Genomic DNA, 20779 nt, shown 5'->3' with positions numbered 1-20779 from the left:
ATACTAACTTGTGAAAACACACGTGATGTATGAGACATTGAAGGAGCCCATCAAATTTATTTTGGTTTGTTATCAGCTAACCACTTCACAAAATAATCACTCCTGCAAAATGCAGAGAAGCCTGAACTAATTCCCAGGGCTCTATAAATTCCCTAATCCTGAAGACATTCAAATCAAGATTTAGAGCTGAGCTTTCTACCTCTGAGACATAAATGTTTCTGTATCAATTAGAAACACAGACTTTTCTACGTGCAGATGCCACCTTTGGGTCTCACCAATGTTTCCATTATATTGTGTTTGACCCAATTCACACAGTCCCGTTGGCTGTGGTGGGCTCCAGCAAGGTCACCATTCCTTCAGCCTTTCAACCTCACTCTAGCAATGCCATGAACAGCAGAATGTCTTCTCAAGGCTTTCAGTTACACAGCACACACACAAACACCCCTGCCCATGCTGGTCCTTTCTGTAGATTGAGCTGTGCAGGCTCACAGCTGCCAACTTCAATGTCCGCACAGATCCATGCTTGTTCCTTAAAGGATGAGTTACCCAGACATCATCTGACCTGTCTTAAAATTATGTTAGCTACCATGTGGTTTAGTGATTTCTATCTGGGACTACTGTAAACTTGAGGAATCCATGAAAATTAAGAAAATTTAAGAAGATCAGATAACATTTTGTCATGAATACACAAGGACAACTTCTGAATTACAAGTCCAGTCCTGTTATACGGTGGATGGGGGAGGGGGGGAGGAATCACATTGAGCATTTCACTTTCTGGCTTTCTCCATGTACTTGGTCTACAAGACCAAAGGAAGGGCTTAATGAGAGGTGTAGTTAGGATTTTGGTGTTGAGACATATGGTGGTCCTCATAAATGCTGAGCTTTGTTATGCAAGAAGTCTGCCTATTCAAGTAGTTTATTATTTTACTAGTGCTCATATTTCAGCTTTGCAATTAGCCTAAACATCTGACCAAATAAAATAGTAAATAAAAGTGTGAGACTGGCAAGTCGAATACAGTTCCATATGCCCTCGTCTACCAACAGAGGACAATTAGGAGTGTTTAAGAAAGTATTACAGGATATGAGAGGACACTTTTCCTAGAAGTTTTCATTTTATCTTTGAGGGTTTAAAAATAAGTTTTGGTGAATACAGAGAACACTTATTGTGTATGGTTGGATTTGATAAGCTGGCTGGGAGGCAAAGAGGGTGTTAAATAGAGGCAATTCCGCTGCGGTGCCCTGTATGCATAGATATCCTTTTTATGAGATTCCACTATGGTAGTTTTATTTCAGTGCCTGGATTCAACTATTTTTTTAAATTTACTTTTTTTTTTTAATCTTCGATAATTTCAGGAAGGCTTTGTTGTGCTCTAATATTCCTGAAATACAAGAAGCTAACATTGACAATTGCTGTACTTTCAAAACAGCACTTTAGCTACACATATTTTATCAGACAATATCTGATCTCATTCCGTATTTATGTCTCCTCTGAGTCACACCTTGCTGTTCTAGAGAAAACAGCTGAATTCCTGCTCGTGAACTGAAGAGCTGTGTGACTGTGGAAGAGACCCCCCACTCACAGACAGTGTAAGATGAAGACCATAGACCCTGACTGCATCTATGGACTTCAGTATTGACAAGATTTCTCCCTTGTTAACTCGAGCCGTGTTTGAAACACATCTTAGAAAACAAATATTCAGGCCAGAGACAAGCACTTCCCACATTCCCCAGAAGAAGCCTGCCAGCATGCTCCTAAAAATAAGTATTTTTGAAGCAACCCTTTGTACCGTCATAGGCTGGAATTCCAGATGCAGAAATGAACACAGTACAATGACTATGCAGATACAAATCATCATATCTATGTGCTGATAAGCACAAGGCTCCTATCAGGACAAGGTGGATGGCACATTTAAGGGGGCAGTGTTTAGGCTGGTGTTTTACAGCTATACTGTCCAGGACACCTGGTCTATAGTGTGCCCTCGCTGAGCCTTGGAACACACATGTAGTTTCCTCCAAAATGAAGCTGGCTGTGGCAGCCCTGTGATGTGCATGCAGCAAGCACAGGCAGCAGGGACAATCAGGAGATGCACCTCAAAATCTTGCTCCTGATGGGAAGACATGGGCACCCCCTGCAACAACTGGAGAAGGCAATGCTTTGCCTGAATTGTTGAACGGTGAGGCAAGAACAAGGTCCGTGTGGGGTGAAATCAAATACAGTCTTGGTTACACTTGAGCAGAATCAGTTATCACCCCATTTTAAGCCATGGAGGAATGTTTCCATTTCCTTACAGCAGGTAAGGAAACTCTCCTCACACCTACGTCTTTTGCAAGTTAAAAACTGCTGTTGGTTTGCTCTGCTATGCCCCATTTCATGTTCTCAGTGCATCAGCATTAGCTTAGTTCTCGTTAAGCTCTCAGATGAGTCCTAATCTTTCGTGATGACATCCCAATACAGAGACACAACACACATTCCCAGGACAACCTTTAAAGAACAAGAGAAGGAGGGGGGCAAAGCACAGTCCTTGCAGGAGGCTGCCCCAGTGCAGGGGTGCCAGCAGCCACCCGGCGCTGCTCAGGGTCTGCTCACGGCCTCGGGGGGGCTGGGGCTGGGGCACCACGTCTGTCCTTGTCCCACGTATGCCCCAAAGTAGAAAAATGAAGGAGGGGTTAGTTGTTCAGTCCTCTCACAGGGCCTCTTGCTGCAGCCTGTCACCTCCCAAGTGCTTTCGTGCCACATGATTATTCCTGTGAAGCCAGAGGCAGTTTATTTGGTTTTAGGGTTTCGTAGCTTGGCCCACACCCTAAGCATCTGAAAAGGTTTACCAACAATTACACCCCCGCCTTTTTCCTGCTCTTTTGAACCCTATTGTGATGAGCATCGCACTGAAAATATGGTCTCTATTTCATAAGGATCAATATAATCTGCTCCCGAGTCTCTGTGCTTTCTCTTCATACTTAGCTAGGAAAGAAATGACTGTGATGAAAAGAAAGGATTTGGTGATTGGCCAGTATTTCTGACTACTAGAACAGCAGTATAAAGCCATAAAACCATAAAGGTTTCTACAGGGCACAATTTAAAAGATTTGCTACCAACCAACCACAGCTCTGCAATGATCCACCTAAATAATTATCGGATTATCGTTCAACACTTTTGTATCAAATTATTAGTTCAAGAAAGTAATGTATTTAAAAGAGCAAGTCAATATTTTTCTGTATAATTACTGCTGAGCCTGCTTCTCCAACCATCCTGGGACTCTCCCAAGTAACACAGCAGCTTAAGCTTCATGTTATTATTGCACTGACCTTTCAGCTTTCTTTAATAATATCTTTATTTTTTTTTTTACAATAGCTGGGACTGAACTGTATTTGAAAAGGAAGGTGTGGACAGCCAGTGAAGTTCAGCCAAAGTGGATGTGAAAAGGGTTTAAAAAGTAGTTTGTTTTTTTTTATAACGGGACCTGGCCAGGCGCTGAAGGAAGGGAGGGGGGTTGCCTGGGGTCAAGGGGCTTCCACTGTGCCATTGCTCAAATTGTATTGTAAACAGCTTCCAGCACAACCAGACTTAAATCATACTACTTCTATTTTTGATATGAAGTTAAAAGCCTGGGGTAGACACGGTCACCATTTTTTCTTAACTTTCAACCAAGTCAGGGAATTGTTTGGGCAAGGGTACCTGGTGCACTGCACCAAATGAGGTGTGTATCTGAGAAGATAAGGAGAGTGGATTCAATATCTCTTCATTCAGCAGCTGAAGACATAAAATAGAACACACCACAGAGAAAGGGCTATTGATTCTACTTATGCTGGTTTTTGATGAGCACTCTGATCATCTAGGTGTTTTTTGCAAACAATATCTCTTAATGCACCTGCCCCTAACAGTGATAATCCTGTTAGAGAAGTACATATAAGGATCAAACTGAATCCGTACTAAAAAGCAGTCTGAAGGGTTATTTTTACTTGAATCAGGAGTGAACTGGAACCATTATTCTGAAGTGTTTATGGAACCTAGGCCAGGCGTGATCTTTTTTTTAAAAGGACTTTCAGCTCCCTACATAAAACCAAACTGAAAATTCAAATAAACAAGCTAAAAGAAGACTTTGTCAGTTAGATTCTAAAAAAACAGGGAATATTGGTGGTTATGTCAAAGTTTGCCGTCACTAATGTTTTACCAGAATGTTAAAACTGGAAATGGAGTCTCAGAAATCCTAGAGCTATAATGCTGGGTGGGGAATTTTATGCTGAGCAAGGCAAGCAAAGCAACACTTTTAAAACCCCAACATATTAATAGTCCGTTTATTTAAACAAAAACTCTTCTACCATATGTAGGTTACAAGAGAGATTAAAACAAAGTGGATGAAAATGAATCATAAGTAACATAGATCTTCGCAGAGATAAACTCCTGCTGAAAAAGGATCAGGACTTTATACCCTTTAACGCGTCTCTCATAAGGCAAATGAAGACATAAACCATAATTTCTCTCTGTCTCCCATGCTGTCTCTCACACATACACACAAGTTATAGGAAATGCCATCAAGCCATTGGGCACAAACCTAATTCCAGAGTACGCAACTGTTCACACAGTGATGTGGTTTTATGAGTCTTGACAACAGAAGTGGGATCCAGCTCTGCAGCTATAAACTACCAGCCTTGGTAGATGGGAGAGCTCCTGGTTAACCTGGCTTCACTGCTTGTGTTACCTTCAGACAACATGCTTATAGCCTCATCGGTCTGCTGGCTGTCAGTTGTTGATACCTTGTTAGAATCATGGATATTGCTTTGGTAGTTCACTGGGGAGGGATAGGCATTTTCACCCCCAGTTGACGAAGACATCGATTCCCAGGGTATTTCGCTCTTTCGCCATTTCAGGTCCACTCTCCATCCCGTCCAGCCATAGAAAGCTAAAGTGAAGAGGAAGCCTTGCATCGGATTAAGAACTCCCTAGGAAAGAGAAGTGCAACAGGAGTTATACCAGCAAGGCTTCATTTTGAACTCCAGCAAAACATTTTGCATACATTAACAACTTCCCTTTCACTGAAGAACTGCTGTCTTTAAAAGACGCTATCTGCAGGCAAAATGTATATTGTTCCCATTGCAGACACAAGTCAGAGTGAAATACCATGACCTGTTATTCCAGTATGCTGAGGCCATCCCAGTGAACACTAAACACCAAATGGTTTTCTAGCATGAATTTTAGCTGGTCAAGGCCCTGACGTGTTTTTAACATTCCCTACAAGCTCTAGAATTTTTTATTCACAAAAGCAAATATTGTATTTTTCACTAGAAGCCAAGTCAAATATCTGAGAGTAGACACTAGCACACACAGTCAAGTTTTTTAAAATAGCAGGAACTATTCTGTCTGGAATTGCTGCAGATTCCTGAGCCAGTGAAAATGTCCATCAAACTGGGATGGAAAAATGGGAAGAGACACTGAAAAAGACAATCCCAAGTGATTTAAAAAAAAAAATTGTTCCCAGTGCTGTGAGATGCTTGGCAAGTAAATGGCTTTAGCTGCTTCCATTTTTCTCGTGAGAAAAAAGCAAATTATTTTTACAGCTAATATAAAAAAATAGCTCAGTTCCTAGACCTGACCTCTTGCTCTGCAGGTGAGCGGGAGCAGGGTCCCTGTCACTTGAATGTGTTCACTCCTTGTCAGAGGAGGAGGTTGTATCAAATTAGTTGCACCGCTTAACCCTTCAATACAAAAGAGCTCAACGGCTTAACTACACAAAGCATGCTCAGGCCTTACAGATATTTAACAGCTCCAGAATAAACTTTCTTGGGAAAGGAACATGCAGTACCACCTCTGAAAAATCCCTTGTCAAATATTCCAACAGGAGAAAAGAAGGTAGGGTACAGTAAGAGGCCAGCATCTTACAGCTATTTTTTGGTACATTGTTTTCAAGATTTTTCATATATTTGTCCCCAAATAATGATCCAAAGGTCATGATACAAGATGCAATTATTCTTCATAATAAAGAAAATCCTAGTTACAAACAGGGAATTACCAGAAAATACCCATTTTATTGGGGAACCTTCAGGAATTGTGAGCTAAAACTTTGTAGCTTGCATTATGGCTGAGGTTAGAAAGGTTAGACTAGAAATCATTGTAGTGGTTTGTTCTGGATCTGAAAATGGGTAGCAATCACTCACAGAGAGAATGCACGCTCCAATAAATGGGAGAAAAAGTTGGCCTTTGGTACATTTTTGGCAAAGTTTATATGTGAAAAGCACTGCCAGTGACCACTCCTTCCTCTCTCTTACTTTCTGCTTTTCTTTCTTGATTTTCAGAGTGTTTATACCCCCCAAAATCATAAACCACCCACTACACTGGTGCTGTTCCACCAGTCTTCTAAAACTAATTTCTAAGACTAAGCAATGTCACGACTGACCCACCATTATAATCCACGTGATCAGTGCAGCACTTCTGATGTTTTTCAGGGGCATTTCATTGATATCTGGCTGCATTTCAAGGTAGAACAAAAGGCTCTCGTTGATGATATTCGATGACCAGCTATTGCAGGAATAAAGAAGAGGATGAGAACAAGACAGTTGCATATATATGTGCATGTATGTATATGTAAAATACGCTTTACTTTCAAATTATAGAAATTAGCACAAATAGAATCATAGAATCATAGAATGGTTTGGGTTGGAAGGGACCTTAAAGACCATTTAGTTTCAAACCCCCTGCCATGGGCAGGGACACCTTTCCACTAGACCAGGTTGCTCAAAGCCTCATCCAATCTGGCCTTGAACACTGCCAGGAAGGGGGCATCCACAGCTTCTCTGGGCAACCTGTTCCAGTGTCTCACCACCCTCACAGGAAAGAATTTTCTCCTAATATCTAATCTAAATCTACCTTCTTTCAGTTTACAACTGTTACCCCTCGTCCTATCATTACATGCCCTTGTAAAAAGTCCCTCTCCTGCTTTTCTGTAGGCCCCCTTCAGGTACTGGAAGGCTGCTAGAAGGTCTCCCCAGAGCCTTCCCTTCTCCAGGCTGAACAGCCCCAACTCTCTCAGCCTGTCTTCATAGGAGAGGTGCTCCAGCCCTCTGATCATCTTCGTGGCCCTCCTCTGGACTCATTCCAACATGTCCATGTCCTTCTTATGTTGGGGCCTGCAGAGCTGGACGCAGTACTCCAGGTGGGGTCTCACGAGAGCGGAGTAGAGGGGCAGAATCACCACCCTCGACCTGCGGCCACGCTGCTTTTGATGCAGCTCAGGATACAGTGCGCCTTCGGGGCTGCAAGCACACATTGCCGGCTCATGTTGAGCTTCTTATCAACCATCACACCCAAGTCCTTCTCCTCAGGGCTGCTCTCAATCCATTCTCCGCCCAGCCTGTATTTGTGCTTGGGATTGCCCTGATCCACATGCAGGACCTTGCACTTGGCCTTGTTGAACTTCATGCAGTTTGCACAGGCACAGCTCTCAAGCCTGTCAAGGTCCCTCTGGATGGCATCCCTTCCCTCCAGCGTGTCAACTGCACCGCACAGCTTGGTGTTGTCAGCAAACTTGCTGAGGGTGCACTCAATCCCACTGTCCATGTCACCGATAAAGATGTTAAACAGGACCGGTCCCAATATCGACCCCTGAGGAACGTCACTCGTCACTGGTGTCCACTTGGACATTGAGCCGTTGACTGTAACTCTTTGAGTGTGACCATCCAGCCAATTCTTTATCCATTGAGTGGTCCATCCGTCAAGTCCATGTCTCTCCAATTTAGAGACAAGGATGTCATGTGAGACAGTGTCAAATGCTTTGCACAAGTCCAGATAGATGAGGAGAGTGAGATTTTTTTTTTTAACATGAAGTCTCAATCTGAAGGCACCAGTAAGTCTCTGAGATAAAAAAACAGACACTTACCCGCTAGCCCAGACCTAGACAAAGAAAACAATATAACAAACAAACAAAAAAGAACCTGATCATTTGAGCTTGCTGCAGAACGGTAAATTGCAGGATAAAATTGAGATGATGATAAACAACTTTGATCCATAATGGGAACATCATGCATGCTGACTTCTTTTACTTGTGTCTTAAAAGGGTAGTGCTCATAGATAAGGAAACCAAATACATGCTTGGGTGTTGTAAAAGGCTGCAGAAACTCTAGCTGGAATTACAATTTCATGATTAGATTACAGGAGACTTTCAAAATGTATGTAAAAAAAATACAAAATGAAACCAAAGTTGACTTTAAAACCCTTGAAAATGCCATCAACTTTTTGGAATAAAGCTAATTTCTGTTTCCAAAGAAGGATAAGCATAATCAAACCTCATCCTGTGAAAGAAACTGAGGATATTCTACACTAAATAAAGGCTATAGTAAATGGCTGTAACTTCTTATGACTTCCAAAAAGTCAGACCAGTGTTTCTTTATAGTTCTACTGCAGTGTCAGAAAGGAAACCATCAGCATCCATGTCACACTTTCTAAAGGGGTTTATACATGTCCTTCCTGCAATTATATTTTTATCAGAGTGTAAAACCTCCTGCTCTCCCCTCCGAAATCTGCAGGCATCTCTTCTAACCCATGTTGCCCCAACCTGCTGTCTTTGACTAACTCATCTCATATTTGTCCTCTGGGATGGAAGGGCATCATCCCTAAGCTTCTGAGATGGGACTGCCTCCGTCTTTCCCTACAGTAACCTTTGAGAGAGTTTTTACACTCTAAAGCTTATGTTTTTTCATGAGAACAAAATCCAAAACTAGAGTCATGTTTATTTTTTTTAATAGGAAACCCAGAATGAGATAGAATGGAGATAAACAAATGTCCCCACTGTGTCTTTGGGGAATTGGTCATTTCTTTCATGCTTGTTCCCAGACCAGCAAGCTGACCACCATTCCTTAGGTTGCAATGCTCTTCTGTGGTGCCTCTGGGCTCTAGAATAAGGCTAGCTCTTTCCACAGCCCTGGAAGCCTGGCTAAATCTCTGCTCCTCATTACTTTAACAATTTCCAGGAAGCCATGCCGCAGGCTTGTTCACTGCTGTCTCTCTCCCCCTCTCCCACTGACTACCCCACCCTTCACACTAGAAACCTCTCTCTCGAGCCAAGCACACTCTGTCATTCCCCAAGAAAAGACAATTTCCCTCCAGAGCACTCTTGCGTACAGCAGCCAGGAGAAGATAAAAAGGCAGCCTTTCTCCCTACTCATCCTTTTAAAGCAAGGTAACATACATTAATGTACCTGCATATAAAAAAATTAAGCAGTAGTACAAACTGTTCAACTTGGCCAAGTCATTTCACTACTTCGGGACTGTTTCTTTCCTCCCCCTGTCATTTGTGTTACCCATGTAAACACCTCACAGCAGTGACCACTTCTTGCTAGGTCATTGCACAGACCCTTGTACAGTGGACCACCACTTCTTCCAGTGCCTTTATTGCTGTGTGATAATTGTGAGACTGCAGTAAAAACCATTTCCTCCAAAAGCAGGCCCTATTTCATCTCAGTTTCGCTGTGTGCATCCAGTACCTCCAGTTCTAGTCACCACTCCACTGGCTGGTGTTGCGGGAGCAGAGGTGCAGGGATTTGGGGATAACGTGTGCACCCTCCCTCCTTCCTCACTTCCCTTTCTCCCTCCCTTCTCTCCTCCCTATCTCTTTCCTGTCCTACCCCACAGACTATTTTCATGGAGGAAGATGGAATAAAAAAAAAAAAAAGATTAAATGATCAGAAATTTTACACACAATCATACAGACATTTCTTTTCTGGCTTATAAACCTGTATTGCCAGTCGATACCCATGCTTTTTTCACATGCTGGAGATCTGCAGACCACAGAGGTGGCAGCATTATATAATCATAGTCACGGCCCTGAAGGCAGTCTTAGAAGCATATTTATTGTAGGTGTTCACTGATGTGTTTGGTGACAAGAGGCTCTGAGAAACCTTGAGTACAGAAAGCCGTCTATCAGCCCACAGCACTGGGGAGCTGCTGCTCCAGACAGCTTTAGTCTATGCCCAACCCTTTTTTTTTTCCTTTGCTATTGTTTCTTGGGGTTATTGTTTTCCTGTTGGTTAAACATTTTTATCATTTCCTCGCAGCCTTGTGATGCTACATGAGTGATTCAGCTACTTTGTGAACTGGTCTAGAGCTACTTCTTCCTTAGACACCTTGCCTTCCAAGCATAAAGACAAACAAATGAAGCATCCCATCCGACTCTATTCTTGTCCTCAACCCTCTCCAGCTGGGAAAAAGGCAGTTTACAACAAAATATTCCACCTCTTACCAAATAACAAATACCAGCATAATTTTGAAGAAGCGGATCTGGATCTCTGTCCCCAGACGTCTCTCATTCTCTGTGTAAATCCCTTGTCTCCCTTTCAGTAAGGAGGCAACTGGAAAGTATACAATTATTTTCATTAATGTATGTCACCGTCCCTGGAGGTATTTAAAAGACGTGTAGATGTGGTGCTTAGGGATATGGTTTAGTGGTGGACCTGGTAGTGTTAGGGTAATGGTAGGCACAACAAGAAGTTGTAGTGCTTACAACTTCTATATAATGTGTGATATAATGATATATTACATGATGTTTAGACTGAAATAGAATATATTCTATCTTACTATGCACACTATTTCATTGTGCAACTGATACAGCATTGGCTACACCTCTAAAACTTGAAGGTGTAATGTCAGCAAAAATAGACATTTATGCCACATGCTGTTCAGATATCACAAGGAATATACATATGCACAAACACAAATGTACTCAGTGTGTATTTTGCCATAAAAAGAGCAACTTTTTACAGGAACAACTTTTTAAAGGAAAAACTGTTCCTTTGAAAATGAGTATTACTGAGGGATGAAGGGTAGATGAAGACTGAACTGAGAATACAAGGTCTTCTGTTGCTCTTTTTATGTATTCAATGTGTAGATGATGAATATGAATTCAGGCCCTTCAAACATCTAGAACAGATCATATTACATGCAAAGAATGCATTGAATCTATGGCTTTTTTTCAGTCTAATTTCTTCAAAGCACTGGATAATAAATTAAATGGGAACCTCAAGATCCCATCTGAATTGTGTACCCTTCCCATTTGTTTCATAATCTCAGAATCAGGAGTGACAAAATTCTGATCTTATTTTATTATATTTTTAGCTCCAGGGCTGCCAAGAAGTTAAATCAACCATCAGATCTCACCAATATTATCTTTAAACCAGAATATACTATATTGAAAAATCCCAGTTGGTACCAATACATGGTAGAGTTACTCGTCCACTATACACTGCCTACAATACTTTAAATCAGGAGTAACTTAGTAACATCGAAACACCTTTGCCAATCTGTAGTAGAGGTTTACAACAGCATAGCTTGGGTAAATCTTCAGAGCGTGTCTCTAGGGCAAATTTCCCATCCAGATGGTATCTTCATTTCAATAGTCAATTCCCTTCTACCCTTTGGGGTATCTTTATGATTTAATGAGGAGCTATCCCATATCACTGAATACACAGGCATGACTTTTTACATCATTGTTATTTTGCTAAATAACACATACTGATTCATGCTGGCCATTAGGAACATACCTGCTGATACTGTCCTCCTAAACAGGATTGGGTTGACCACCAGCACTAGCAGGAGTGGGGCATAAGTTGTGATATAATGTGGGATTGCATGCTCCAAGCCATTTTCACAGCTGAGAAGAAATCATTAACAGCTCATGCATTTTTTTTTTTCCACATCTGACAGTTCTGGCTATTTTATATATGCCACCTTTAACTTAAAAAAAAATAAAAGGAATGAAGCAAACAGATGCTAAACTTTTAATTCACAGACCTTCACCACCAGTTCACATGGGACACAGTTATTAACATGCTCCATCTCTGCATTTTTCTTGAATTTAAAGGGACAAACACAAAGCTGAAACCAGGAGTGGGAGAACAGTGGCTCATAGCAGAAGCTCTATCACAGTCTCCATCACCCTGCAGCATGCCCATGTGCCTGCATGGCCAGGTGTATTTTTTCAGGCTCCCCCAAAACCCAAGCAGGTATTTCTAGGATTGCATTGACTCAGTAGGACACACTTGTCAGGATCAAAAAAGCCCAACATTTGGACGTCTGTCTCTAAAGCTGACCAAAAGACATTCAAATGACCAGAGCGAGCTATGATTTCACAGGCTGTTCCCAGAGCCCTGCTTACCTGGAGAGAGAAGGGTAGTAAAGCAGTGCAATTCCCTCCACGCAGAGCATCACTGCGAGGCCCCACGTCATCATGTGGTACAGCACAATCGTACTGCAGGCACCAAACAGGACAGGCGTAATTAAAGATACTAAACCTTACACCTTCCACATTGGAACATAAAAACAGGACCCTCACTGAAACAGCTTTACAGATATGAAATGGTGTAGAACCACACTGACAGTACATTAAACTGAGGTAAGAAGGTGGCCTCCCTTCAGAAAAAGGATGAGCCAAAGCAATTACTCAAGCTTGCACACGGAAGTCCTGTGTCCTCCAACCTGTAGGGTGGAAAGCTTTTCCCTTATGCCCAAATCTCTAGAAGGAACCCCTGCATCCTTCATTTCTCATGCAGAAAGCAAATTAGGGGATTAAAACTTAAGAAGGGAGCCAAACAGTCAAATAAACCACTCTTCTGTAATTGGCAGAGAATTATGTTTATCTTTAGAGTCGAATACTGCTGCCATCTTAGGGAGGTTCAGATCTGTGTGTGTCAAAAGTCTTTCGTTATTTACTCTGATCTTAGAATCCAGCCCAAATACACATGATTTTTTTTTGGTTAACAGGGATGGGGGAAGGAGATAGGTCCCTGTTGTTTCAGACTAGAACTACGGGACTTTACAAAATCAGGTTTGTTCTCCACAGGCTGAAGTTAACTCAGAAATCCCCATTTTGATAACACCTGCCAGATGAACCATGTCTCCAGTACCTGGCTGCTCAGTATCATCTGGGAACAGAGTCACTAATTCCATGTTTTGCAGTGGCCACCGAAGGTCATTTTACCCTTTTAACAACCAACTCAGAAACACTTTACAGCATGGTACTTTCCAAAGTGTTTAGATTCCTCTGTTACAGGCATTGCAGAAAAATGTATAGTAAATACGTACCGTTTTTCTTAAAAACTTTACAAATGTGGTCAGAAGCGTAACAATGACAACATTGAGAAGTGGATAAAATAGAAAATGTGAGGAAAAAAAAAAAGGAGAATTAACTACATGCAATTCAGCACTTTTCCCCTCCCACTTTTTTATTTTCAGGACAACACTTTTATTGCCGTAAGAATCAGTTTCAGCTATGGAGTAGGGACAAAAATAGTATCTCAGTGCAATAAAGTTTATAGAGCCCAATCTGCTCCCTATTTTTCCAAAGGCTAAATTAATTCAGTTACCTTTAAATTCCAGTTGGACATAAACAAATCAATATATGAACATTGCCCTGGCAATTTAAGCACTTAGCACACCACTCACACGTATCATTGCCTGGTAACTGTATGAACGTCAGATGTTTCACAGAATCACAGAATCACAGAATGTTAGGGATTGGAAGGGACCTCGAAAGATCATCTAGTCCAATCCCCCTGCCGGAGCAGGATTACCTAGACCATATCACACAGGAATGCGTCCAGGCGGGTTTTGTATGTCTCCAGAGAAGGAGACTCCACAACCTCTCTGGGCAGCCTGTTCCAGTGTTCGGTCACCCTCACTGTAAAGAAGTTTTTCCTCATATTTAAGTGGAACCTCCTGTGTTCCAGCTTGCACCCATTGCCCCTTGTCCTGTCAAGGGATGTCACTGAGAAGAGCCTGGCTCCATCCTCATGACACTTGCCCTTTACATATTTATAAATATTAATGAGGTCACCCCTCAGTCTCCTCTTCTCCAAGCTAAAGACGCCCAGCTCCCTCAGCCTCTCCTCATAAGGGAGATGTTCCACTCCCTTAATCATCTTCGTGGCTCTGCGCTGGACTCTCTCTAGCAGTTCCCTGTCCTTCTTGAACTGAGGGGCCCAGAACTGGACACAATATTCCAGATGCGGCCTCACCAGGGCAGAGTAGAGGGGGAGGAGAACCTCTCTCGACCGGCTAACCACACCCCTTCTAATACACCCCAGGATGCCATTGGCCTTCTTGGCCACAAGGGCACACTGCTGGCTCATGGTCATCCTGCTGTCCACTAGGACCCCCAGGTCCCTTTCCCCTACGCTGCTCTCCAACAGGTCTGTCTCCAACTTGTACTCATACATGGGGTTGTTCTTGCCCAGATGCAGGACTCTACACTTGCCCTTGTTATATTTCATTAAATTTCTCCCCGCCCAACTCTCCAGCCTGTCCAGGTCTCTCTGAATGGCTGCGCAGCCTTCCGGTGCGTCAGCCACTCCTCCCAGTTTTGTGTCATCAGCGAACTTGCTGACAGTGCACTCTATTCCCTCATCCAAGTCATTAATGAATATATTGAAAAGTACTGGTCCCAGTACCAACCCTTGAGGGACTCCGCTAGACACAGGCCTCCAACTGGACTCTGTCCCAGCTGTTTGTACCAGCTTCACTTATTTATACACTTAGATAGCTGCAAACATGGCCATACAGTATTGGAAGAAAAATAACAAATTCAGAGCTTTAACTCTGGTACCTCAGTCCAGCTGATCTTCTTACCACCAAGTAAGAATCAACGGCATAGCAAAACAACCACCAGAAGCCAGCGCTATATAACAGCTGGATCCACATCTGCAGGGAAAAAAATGCCAAATTTCACAGCTGCTTCTCAAGTACCCCTGGGGACAGGGGAGGGACTCAAACCTTTAGCCTTGTGATTTATTCTTCATAAGTGTATATTTTCCAGTTGAGATTGTGAAGTATGAAACCTAATTCAAAATCAAGTCATAGGTTAACTGAACAGCATTTGCTTTCGCAGCTCATTCTGTTGCTTAGAAAACCTGCTATTTACCTTTCCAGTCCTAGCCCTCAACATCGTGAGTCAAGCCCAAACTAAAATTCTTAAATAACAAATTTATATTGAAGATGTTTTAATTTTAGGTTGAAATTTTAGTAGTTTCTTAGTAGCTGAGGCATGAAAATACAACAGAGGTCAGTCATGACCACAGCATGCCTATGCATCGTGGGTTCTGCATGTGACAGGCGTTTTCTCTGTGGACAAGAACCCGATTCAGGGAATGGCTATTAAGAAAAAAAAGTCATTAAGAAAAACATCACTCATCCTCTGTAAAAATTATCCATACTGAACTCCCTGACTGATTTCTTCAACAAAAATCCAAAGGAAACAGGTTCAAGTCAAGTTAAATTCCACAGCATTCATGAGCTGACCCTATGCATTTTTCCCGTGAGCCTATATAAGATAAGTGACCTTTCTTTGCCGCTGTTTATAAATTCCAAATTTCTTCCCCAGAGGAGCTGGCTCTTTGCAAGTCTGGAATTATTTTAATATTCAGATTACCTTCCCTCCAAGCCCTCTTTCAGTTCTTATCTAAATATCTTTTATCACGGCTCCTTGGTAGCATCCTTTTACAGACGGAAACCAACATACATGTTACTGAGCCAAATGGCAGCGAATAGAGAACTAGCATTCCTTCCTCCAAAAGGTAAATCAAGCTGGGAAATATTTCCGTCCCCCATGGGTGTAGACCCTGCCTCTAGTCATTTGTGACGCGAATTTTTCAGTATTTAATTCAAACACACTGCTAGTGCACATTTTTTGCTAGGGAACAGGAGTGCACTAACATTTTGCTAGTGCACAGGAGTCAGAAAATAAAATTCCAGCCTTCCTTGTAATGCAATTTATCCATAGCACTCAGCATGTAACTTCATCTGTAGTTCTACATATTTACAGTTTAAAAATGCACAATATATACACACACACAAAAAAAATAAACTGTGGGGGTCTTTCCACCTGGAAAATCCAACATAGACAAGAGTGTCTCCAAAAAGAATATAAATCAGATGCACCTAGACCCAAAACCTTCATATGCTACTTTGCAAAATGACACATTTTGCTACAGTGCCTGAGAGGGTCCCCCTCTGCCAACCAGAGAGTGTTATTCAAAGGAGATGCTTAAAAGCCTCACTATTTATAGTTTGTATTGGCTTGAGGGTAAGTGAAATCAAATAATAGTACTAAAAGAAAAATAAAACAGAATCAGAAACATCTTATTAACTCACACAAAAATATGTTAGGGGAAGTTAGTACAAGGAGGGTTATTTTACATTCCAATATAATTAAATCTAAATTTAGCAAGTGACTCAAACTACAGCACTTTGCTGGAGCCCAGGAAAGGGAAAATAAAAATTGTGGTAGATCGCTACACTGCTCACCATCTAACCTGAAATCAAAATGAAAAACAAACAGTCTTCTTACAGTATCTTTGTCACTGCTTAAAAATATTATTTTTTGTTTTAAGGGCCAGAAAACAAATCTTAAGACACAGGGAAACATGGTTTTTGAATCGGACGTTCTTGCTACAAGATATTGATGGTTTGCAGGTTTCCCCTTCCTCAAAGAAAAAAAGAAAATCAATATTTGCATCTAATAAGCAAAACTTAAACGTGTATGATGGAACTGAGAATCGATAGATGCGTACGACTGATATTTGCTTCTATAGCACAATACTATCATGTCTGAAATTGTCATTACATAGGCATATAAGGTACAGTGAGTTGCATTTTGGCACATATTTTTTTATTTAAAAATTACACTGGAGATGAATAATTTTGTTTACGTGTAGCATATTCTCTTCTATATTGTAAAATTTGAATTGTAAAGCTAATACTGTTATTGCTCATGCAATAATCCACTGGGCACCCTACATTCCTATTGAATTTAAGTAAAGTGATGATCTGTCTTACTTGTCATTCTCCATATTTTGGTAAAAACATGGCTTTTTCTGGTACAGTAAACTCAAATTATATGTCTCAGACAGTACTGTGGTTGTAATATTTGAAACCGAGTTTCAGTCTGCACTTTTGGAATGCATTTACATTTTCTTATTCTATGTGTTTTAATCCAGAAGATACTTAAATTACATGAGGCCTGATGCAGTCATTCTGAACGCCCATATAAGCAGCAATCCGAGCTGCAATCCTGCATGGCAGGGCCAGAACTTCTGCAGAAGCTTTGAGTCCGTCTATACTTATCCCGCAGTCCCCCTGTGTCTAAAACACACGCTCTCACACCGCAAAAGCTAATTTAGCTGCTCAAGGTGCTTGTTTCAGTTGGTCCCCACAATACGCCACCGCGCAGGCGGTAATTTCTGCTGGAGAAGGTGGGCAGGTAGCCTCGTGCCGTGGGTGCGAGGGAGCTGCCGAGGCATTAGCAATGCTGTGCCCGCACAAACCGAGCTGGGGTTTCACATCCTGTTTGGGAATGTCTGTAGCACCCTTATGCCTCCGTACCCCTCACTTTGGTACAGGTCTGCCCTGCACTATCCCAGCACTCCTGTGATGAGTGAGCACTACAAAAAGCTCGGGACCAGCCTGACCCGCGCTGCCCTGCGCCCTCACATGCACCGTGCGGCACCAGGGCACCCTGCCTGCCCTGACCTGGGCTTTCGGCGGGAGGCATGAACGCACTCGCAGGGGTGTGGAAGAGGCTGAAACCATCACATCCAGGCCCTGACTCACAGACGAATCTCCTCTCAGACACAGTGGTTTGCCTTTCAGACTCCCCACACTACCAATGGGAGGAAGGGGAGGCGATCTCTGTACCTACCGCGCTCCCCACGCAGAAAGCAGAAGGCCACACATCAGTCCTGTTCACCACAGAAATGTTAGCTATGAAGCCTGGGAAGCCTAGCCATACGCTTGACCTGAAGATCATACCTAAAGAAAAAAAAATGTATTAATGCTTTGAATCTGCTGGCTTGATGTGAGTCACATGCTTCTTCCTGGCCACATATTTCACAACGCTGCCCAGATTTTGTGCGTTCACAGCAAGGCTACTGCTGCAGAGGAGCAGAGCAGGAGCAACTGCACTATTTAACATCGGTGTAATCGCTCAAGGGAAGCAGCCCCAGGAGTCTGAAGCTGCTGGGACTTGAAATGTTATGTAGATTAAAATCCCACTTACCTACAGATACTGTCACGCACTTCCCTAAAATGAATTGGGTAGCATTTAACAGATCGACATAAAACAGTAACTAAGTCTTTACAGTTTTACCAGTATATATTCTCACACTAATATTCATTTGTCTACAATCCCTCATTGCAGAAAAAAATTATTTATTTCCCACTTTTCGCTGTCTTTATTTTTACAAGCAGCTCCTTTCCTCTCTGCCACAGGACTGGACAAAGCAGGGCTTCGCAATTAGGTGAGAACAATACCCATTTTTTAAAATGAACTTACAGTTTGTTAGTGAGATTTTCTGTGTTTGCTTGAAATAGGCATTAAAGCACCAACACAGAGCAGAACAAACTCTCCAGGTTTCCCACCAAGAGAGAACAGTTTCCCACCCACTGAAGTGAATCTAATCCAAGACAATGATGGATAAATATTTTGAGTTTGTCAATGAAAAACAAAGGGAGAAAAATAACTTTACCTGTTGCTGGCCTCATATGACTGAAAGGACCATTTCCAGGTGAATGCACACATGCTTTTTCCATATCTCTCTTTCTTTATTCCCCTCTCTATTGTTTAATATTGATAGTTATTACATACCATGAGAGAACCTGGCTAGGTATGAAAGGGGAAAAGATCTAAGAATCCTACTCCCTTCCCAGGCAGCGAGAGTGACTTACAAAACATCACTACTTCTCTTATCTAATGTGAGGGAAAAAAATTTATTGTAGAAAAAAACTCATCCTGTATTTTCATAGCATGTGTCATGGTAATCTATACCTAATTTGGCAGTAAATGCCATAGACTGATGGGACAAATTTAGACACATTAGTTTAATTTTGACTCATGAGTTTTGCTTTATTCTGTATTGTTTTGTTCCTCCAGCCTATCCGCCAGGGGCCGGGCAGCAGGTTGTCCTTGATAAGGGAGCTTCGCTCGCATTTCAAAAGCCCGTGTCCAGCATGATTTGTGTACAGCTGCAATTCAAATTCATCTGCAGTGGACGCGATGTGCCCAGAGAAGTGGCTGGCACACGAACAAGATGGCGAACTTGCTCTGAGAGGATTTAAAGACATATAGGAAGTGGTTTTCAAAGGTAGTCCTAAGGATAGGCTAAGTGTTTGATGGCAGCTTTAGTTTTAAATATGCTGCCTCGCCTCCATTTTTATGCCTTTCTCTGAGAACCAGCCACTGTTCTGGATTTTAATTTGTTTTAAACAGAGATTTTGGTGTAGATTTGTCAAGAGCTTTTACTTCTAAAATATAACTATTAAACAAGACCTTTCTCCCCCAAAGGCCCATCATTTTCTGATCTCACTCAGTCCAAATCTTCCTGTGAATACGTACAGCATGTTTCCCTCAGAAATCTCTGGTGTCCACTCACCAGCTCCATTTGGCTATGGTACCTCAGAGCAACAAAATCTTGCTACAGCAAGGGTGAGGGACAACAAGTTGGTGCTTACCTAAGCCACCAAGGATGTCACAAACAGAGATAAGGAGGAGGATGGTGGAAGAGGAGGAGGCTTTGGGCATCTTCCGCAGGCTCTGTCCCTTCTTCGGCAGAAGCTGCAGGATGGTCAGTAGCAGACTGACAGAGGCACTGCCAATGCAAACTCCACAGAAGACTTCAGGCTGGAAGGTCATCACTAGCTGTGTAGCTGCATCCCGGTTCGGGCAGCAGTAGGTTTCTAACCTGGGAGAAGCCATGAAGCATCCGGCTAGTGGAGGGGCCCCACGAGCAGAAGAAACTGCTGTTGCTTCTCCAAGGCAGCGTTTGCTTTTTCTTCACCCTCCCCATTAGTCCTCAGTGGTGAGAATCACGCGATTGATGGATCATGTGCTGCTGCTGCTGCTGCTGCTGCTGCTAGAAGTAAATCCCCTAGAGCAGCCTTTCTCAGCCTCTCCTAGCAAGGAGATCAGATCCGAACACGAAAACACAGTGTAATCTGAAACATGCCCCATGCTTGCTCAGAGCCATTGGCAACAGTTCACTCACATATTTCTGCTTGTACAGGCTGTGATACAGGAAGACTTAAACTCACCAGAGCATTGAAGATGGTTTAAAATAAATAAGGATGCAGATACAAAAGGAGAAGCATTATATTTTAATTGTGTTTCTCTTTAGCCCCATCCCACACAGCACCCTTTAATTATGGCAAATTAATTAAAAAGATGAGTCCAGACACAAGCAGTCCCAGCCTTTACAGGGAGGAGCAGGGCTATAAATCCACACCCTAACCCAAATCTAAATTTCAGCTATCCAACCCACCCATCCCTGTAATTAAAATTAGAAACATGATATACTATCACTGTAGAAAGAGATTACATTTAGGAAGACAATATTAACCTCATCCTGTTTAAACCACAAGCACAAAAAGTCTTCTCTTTAGTGTGTACTGTCTGTGTTGGATTAGCTTGACATGGAAAATTCCAGAACTTTTGATTTCTGAAGAATATTTTTCTTTTTTTTTTTTTTTAATTTGTTGAGGGTTTAATATGAAAACAGGAATTTGACCTGTAAGATTTGTTTTTACTTTATAAGCTAGACAATATCCTTTAAGTCAGGGGTTCTATTAGACACAGCAACAAATACTCGCAGTCATAAATACAAAAAAAAACCAACTCTCCCCTTTCAGCTGAGTTTCAAATTCCTTGCGTCAACCCTCATCCCTCCAGAAAACTTGTTTGCAGGAACACGTTCAGGAAATACAGGAGGGAGCATTGCCAACAGACTTGAAGTGAACTGGATGTTAAATAACAGA

At 42.1% G+C, this 20779-nt stretch overlaps 1 protein-coding gene across 1 annotated transcript; it reads right to left on the bottom strand.

The window, feature by feature from the left end:
- Positions 1 to 4638: 4638 nt before the first annotated feature.
- On the bottom strand, positions 4639 to 19724 carry GPR143 (G protein-coupled receptor 143). Its single transcript, XM_068395457.1, has 8 exons — positions 19481 to 19724; positions 17673 to 17782; positions 14583 to 14677; positions 12138 to 12230; positions 11524 to 11633; positions 10227 to 10335; positions 6394 to 6511; positions 4639 to 4938 (listed from the first exon to the last, which is right to left on the bottom strand). Exons 1-8 carry the CDS (start codon positions 19722 to 19724, stop codon positions 4639 to 4641), a joined length of 1179 nt encoding a protein of 392 aa, XP_068251558.1.
- Between the last annotated feature and the right edge of the window lie 1055 nt (positions 19725 to 20779).

This window comes from Nyctibius grandis, chromosome 2, assembly GCF_013368605.1.
Source record: "Nyctibius grandis isolate bNycGra1 chromosome 2, bNycGra1.pri, whole genome shotgun sequence".
NCBI classification, from domain to species: Eukaryota; Metazoa; Chordata; class Aves; order Nyctibiiformes; family Nyctibiidae; genus Nyctibius; species Nyctibius grandis.
This window is presented reverse-complemented; position numbering and strand designations above follow the sequence as displayed.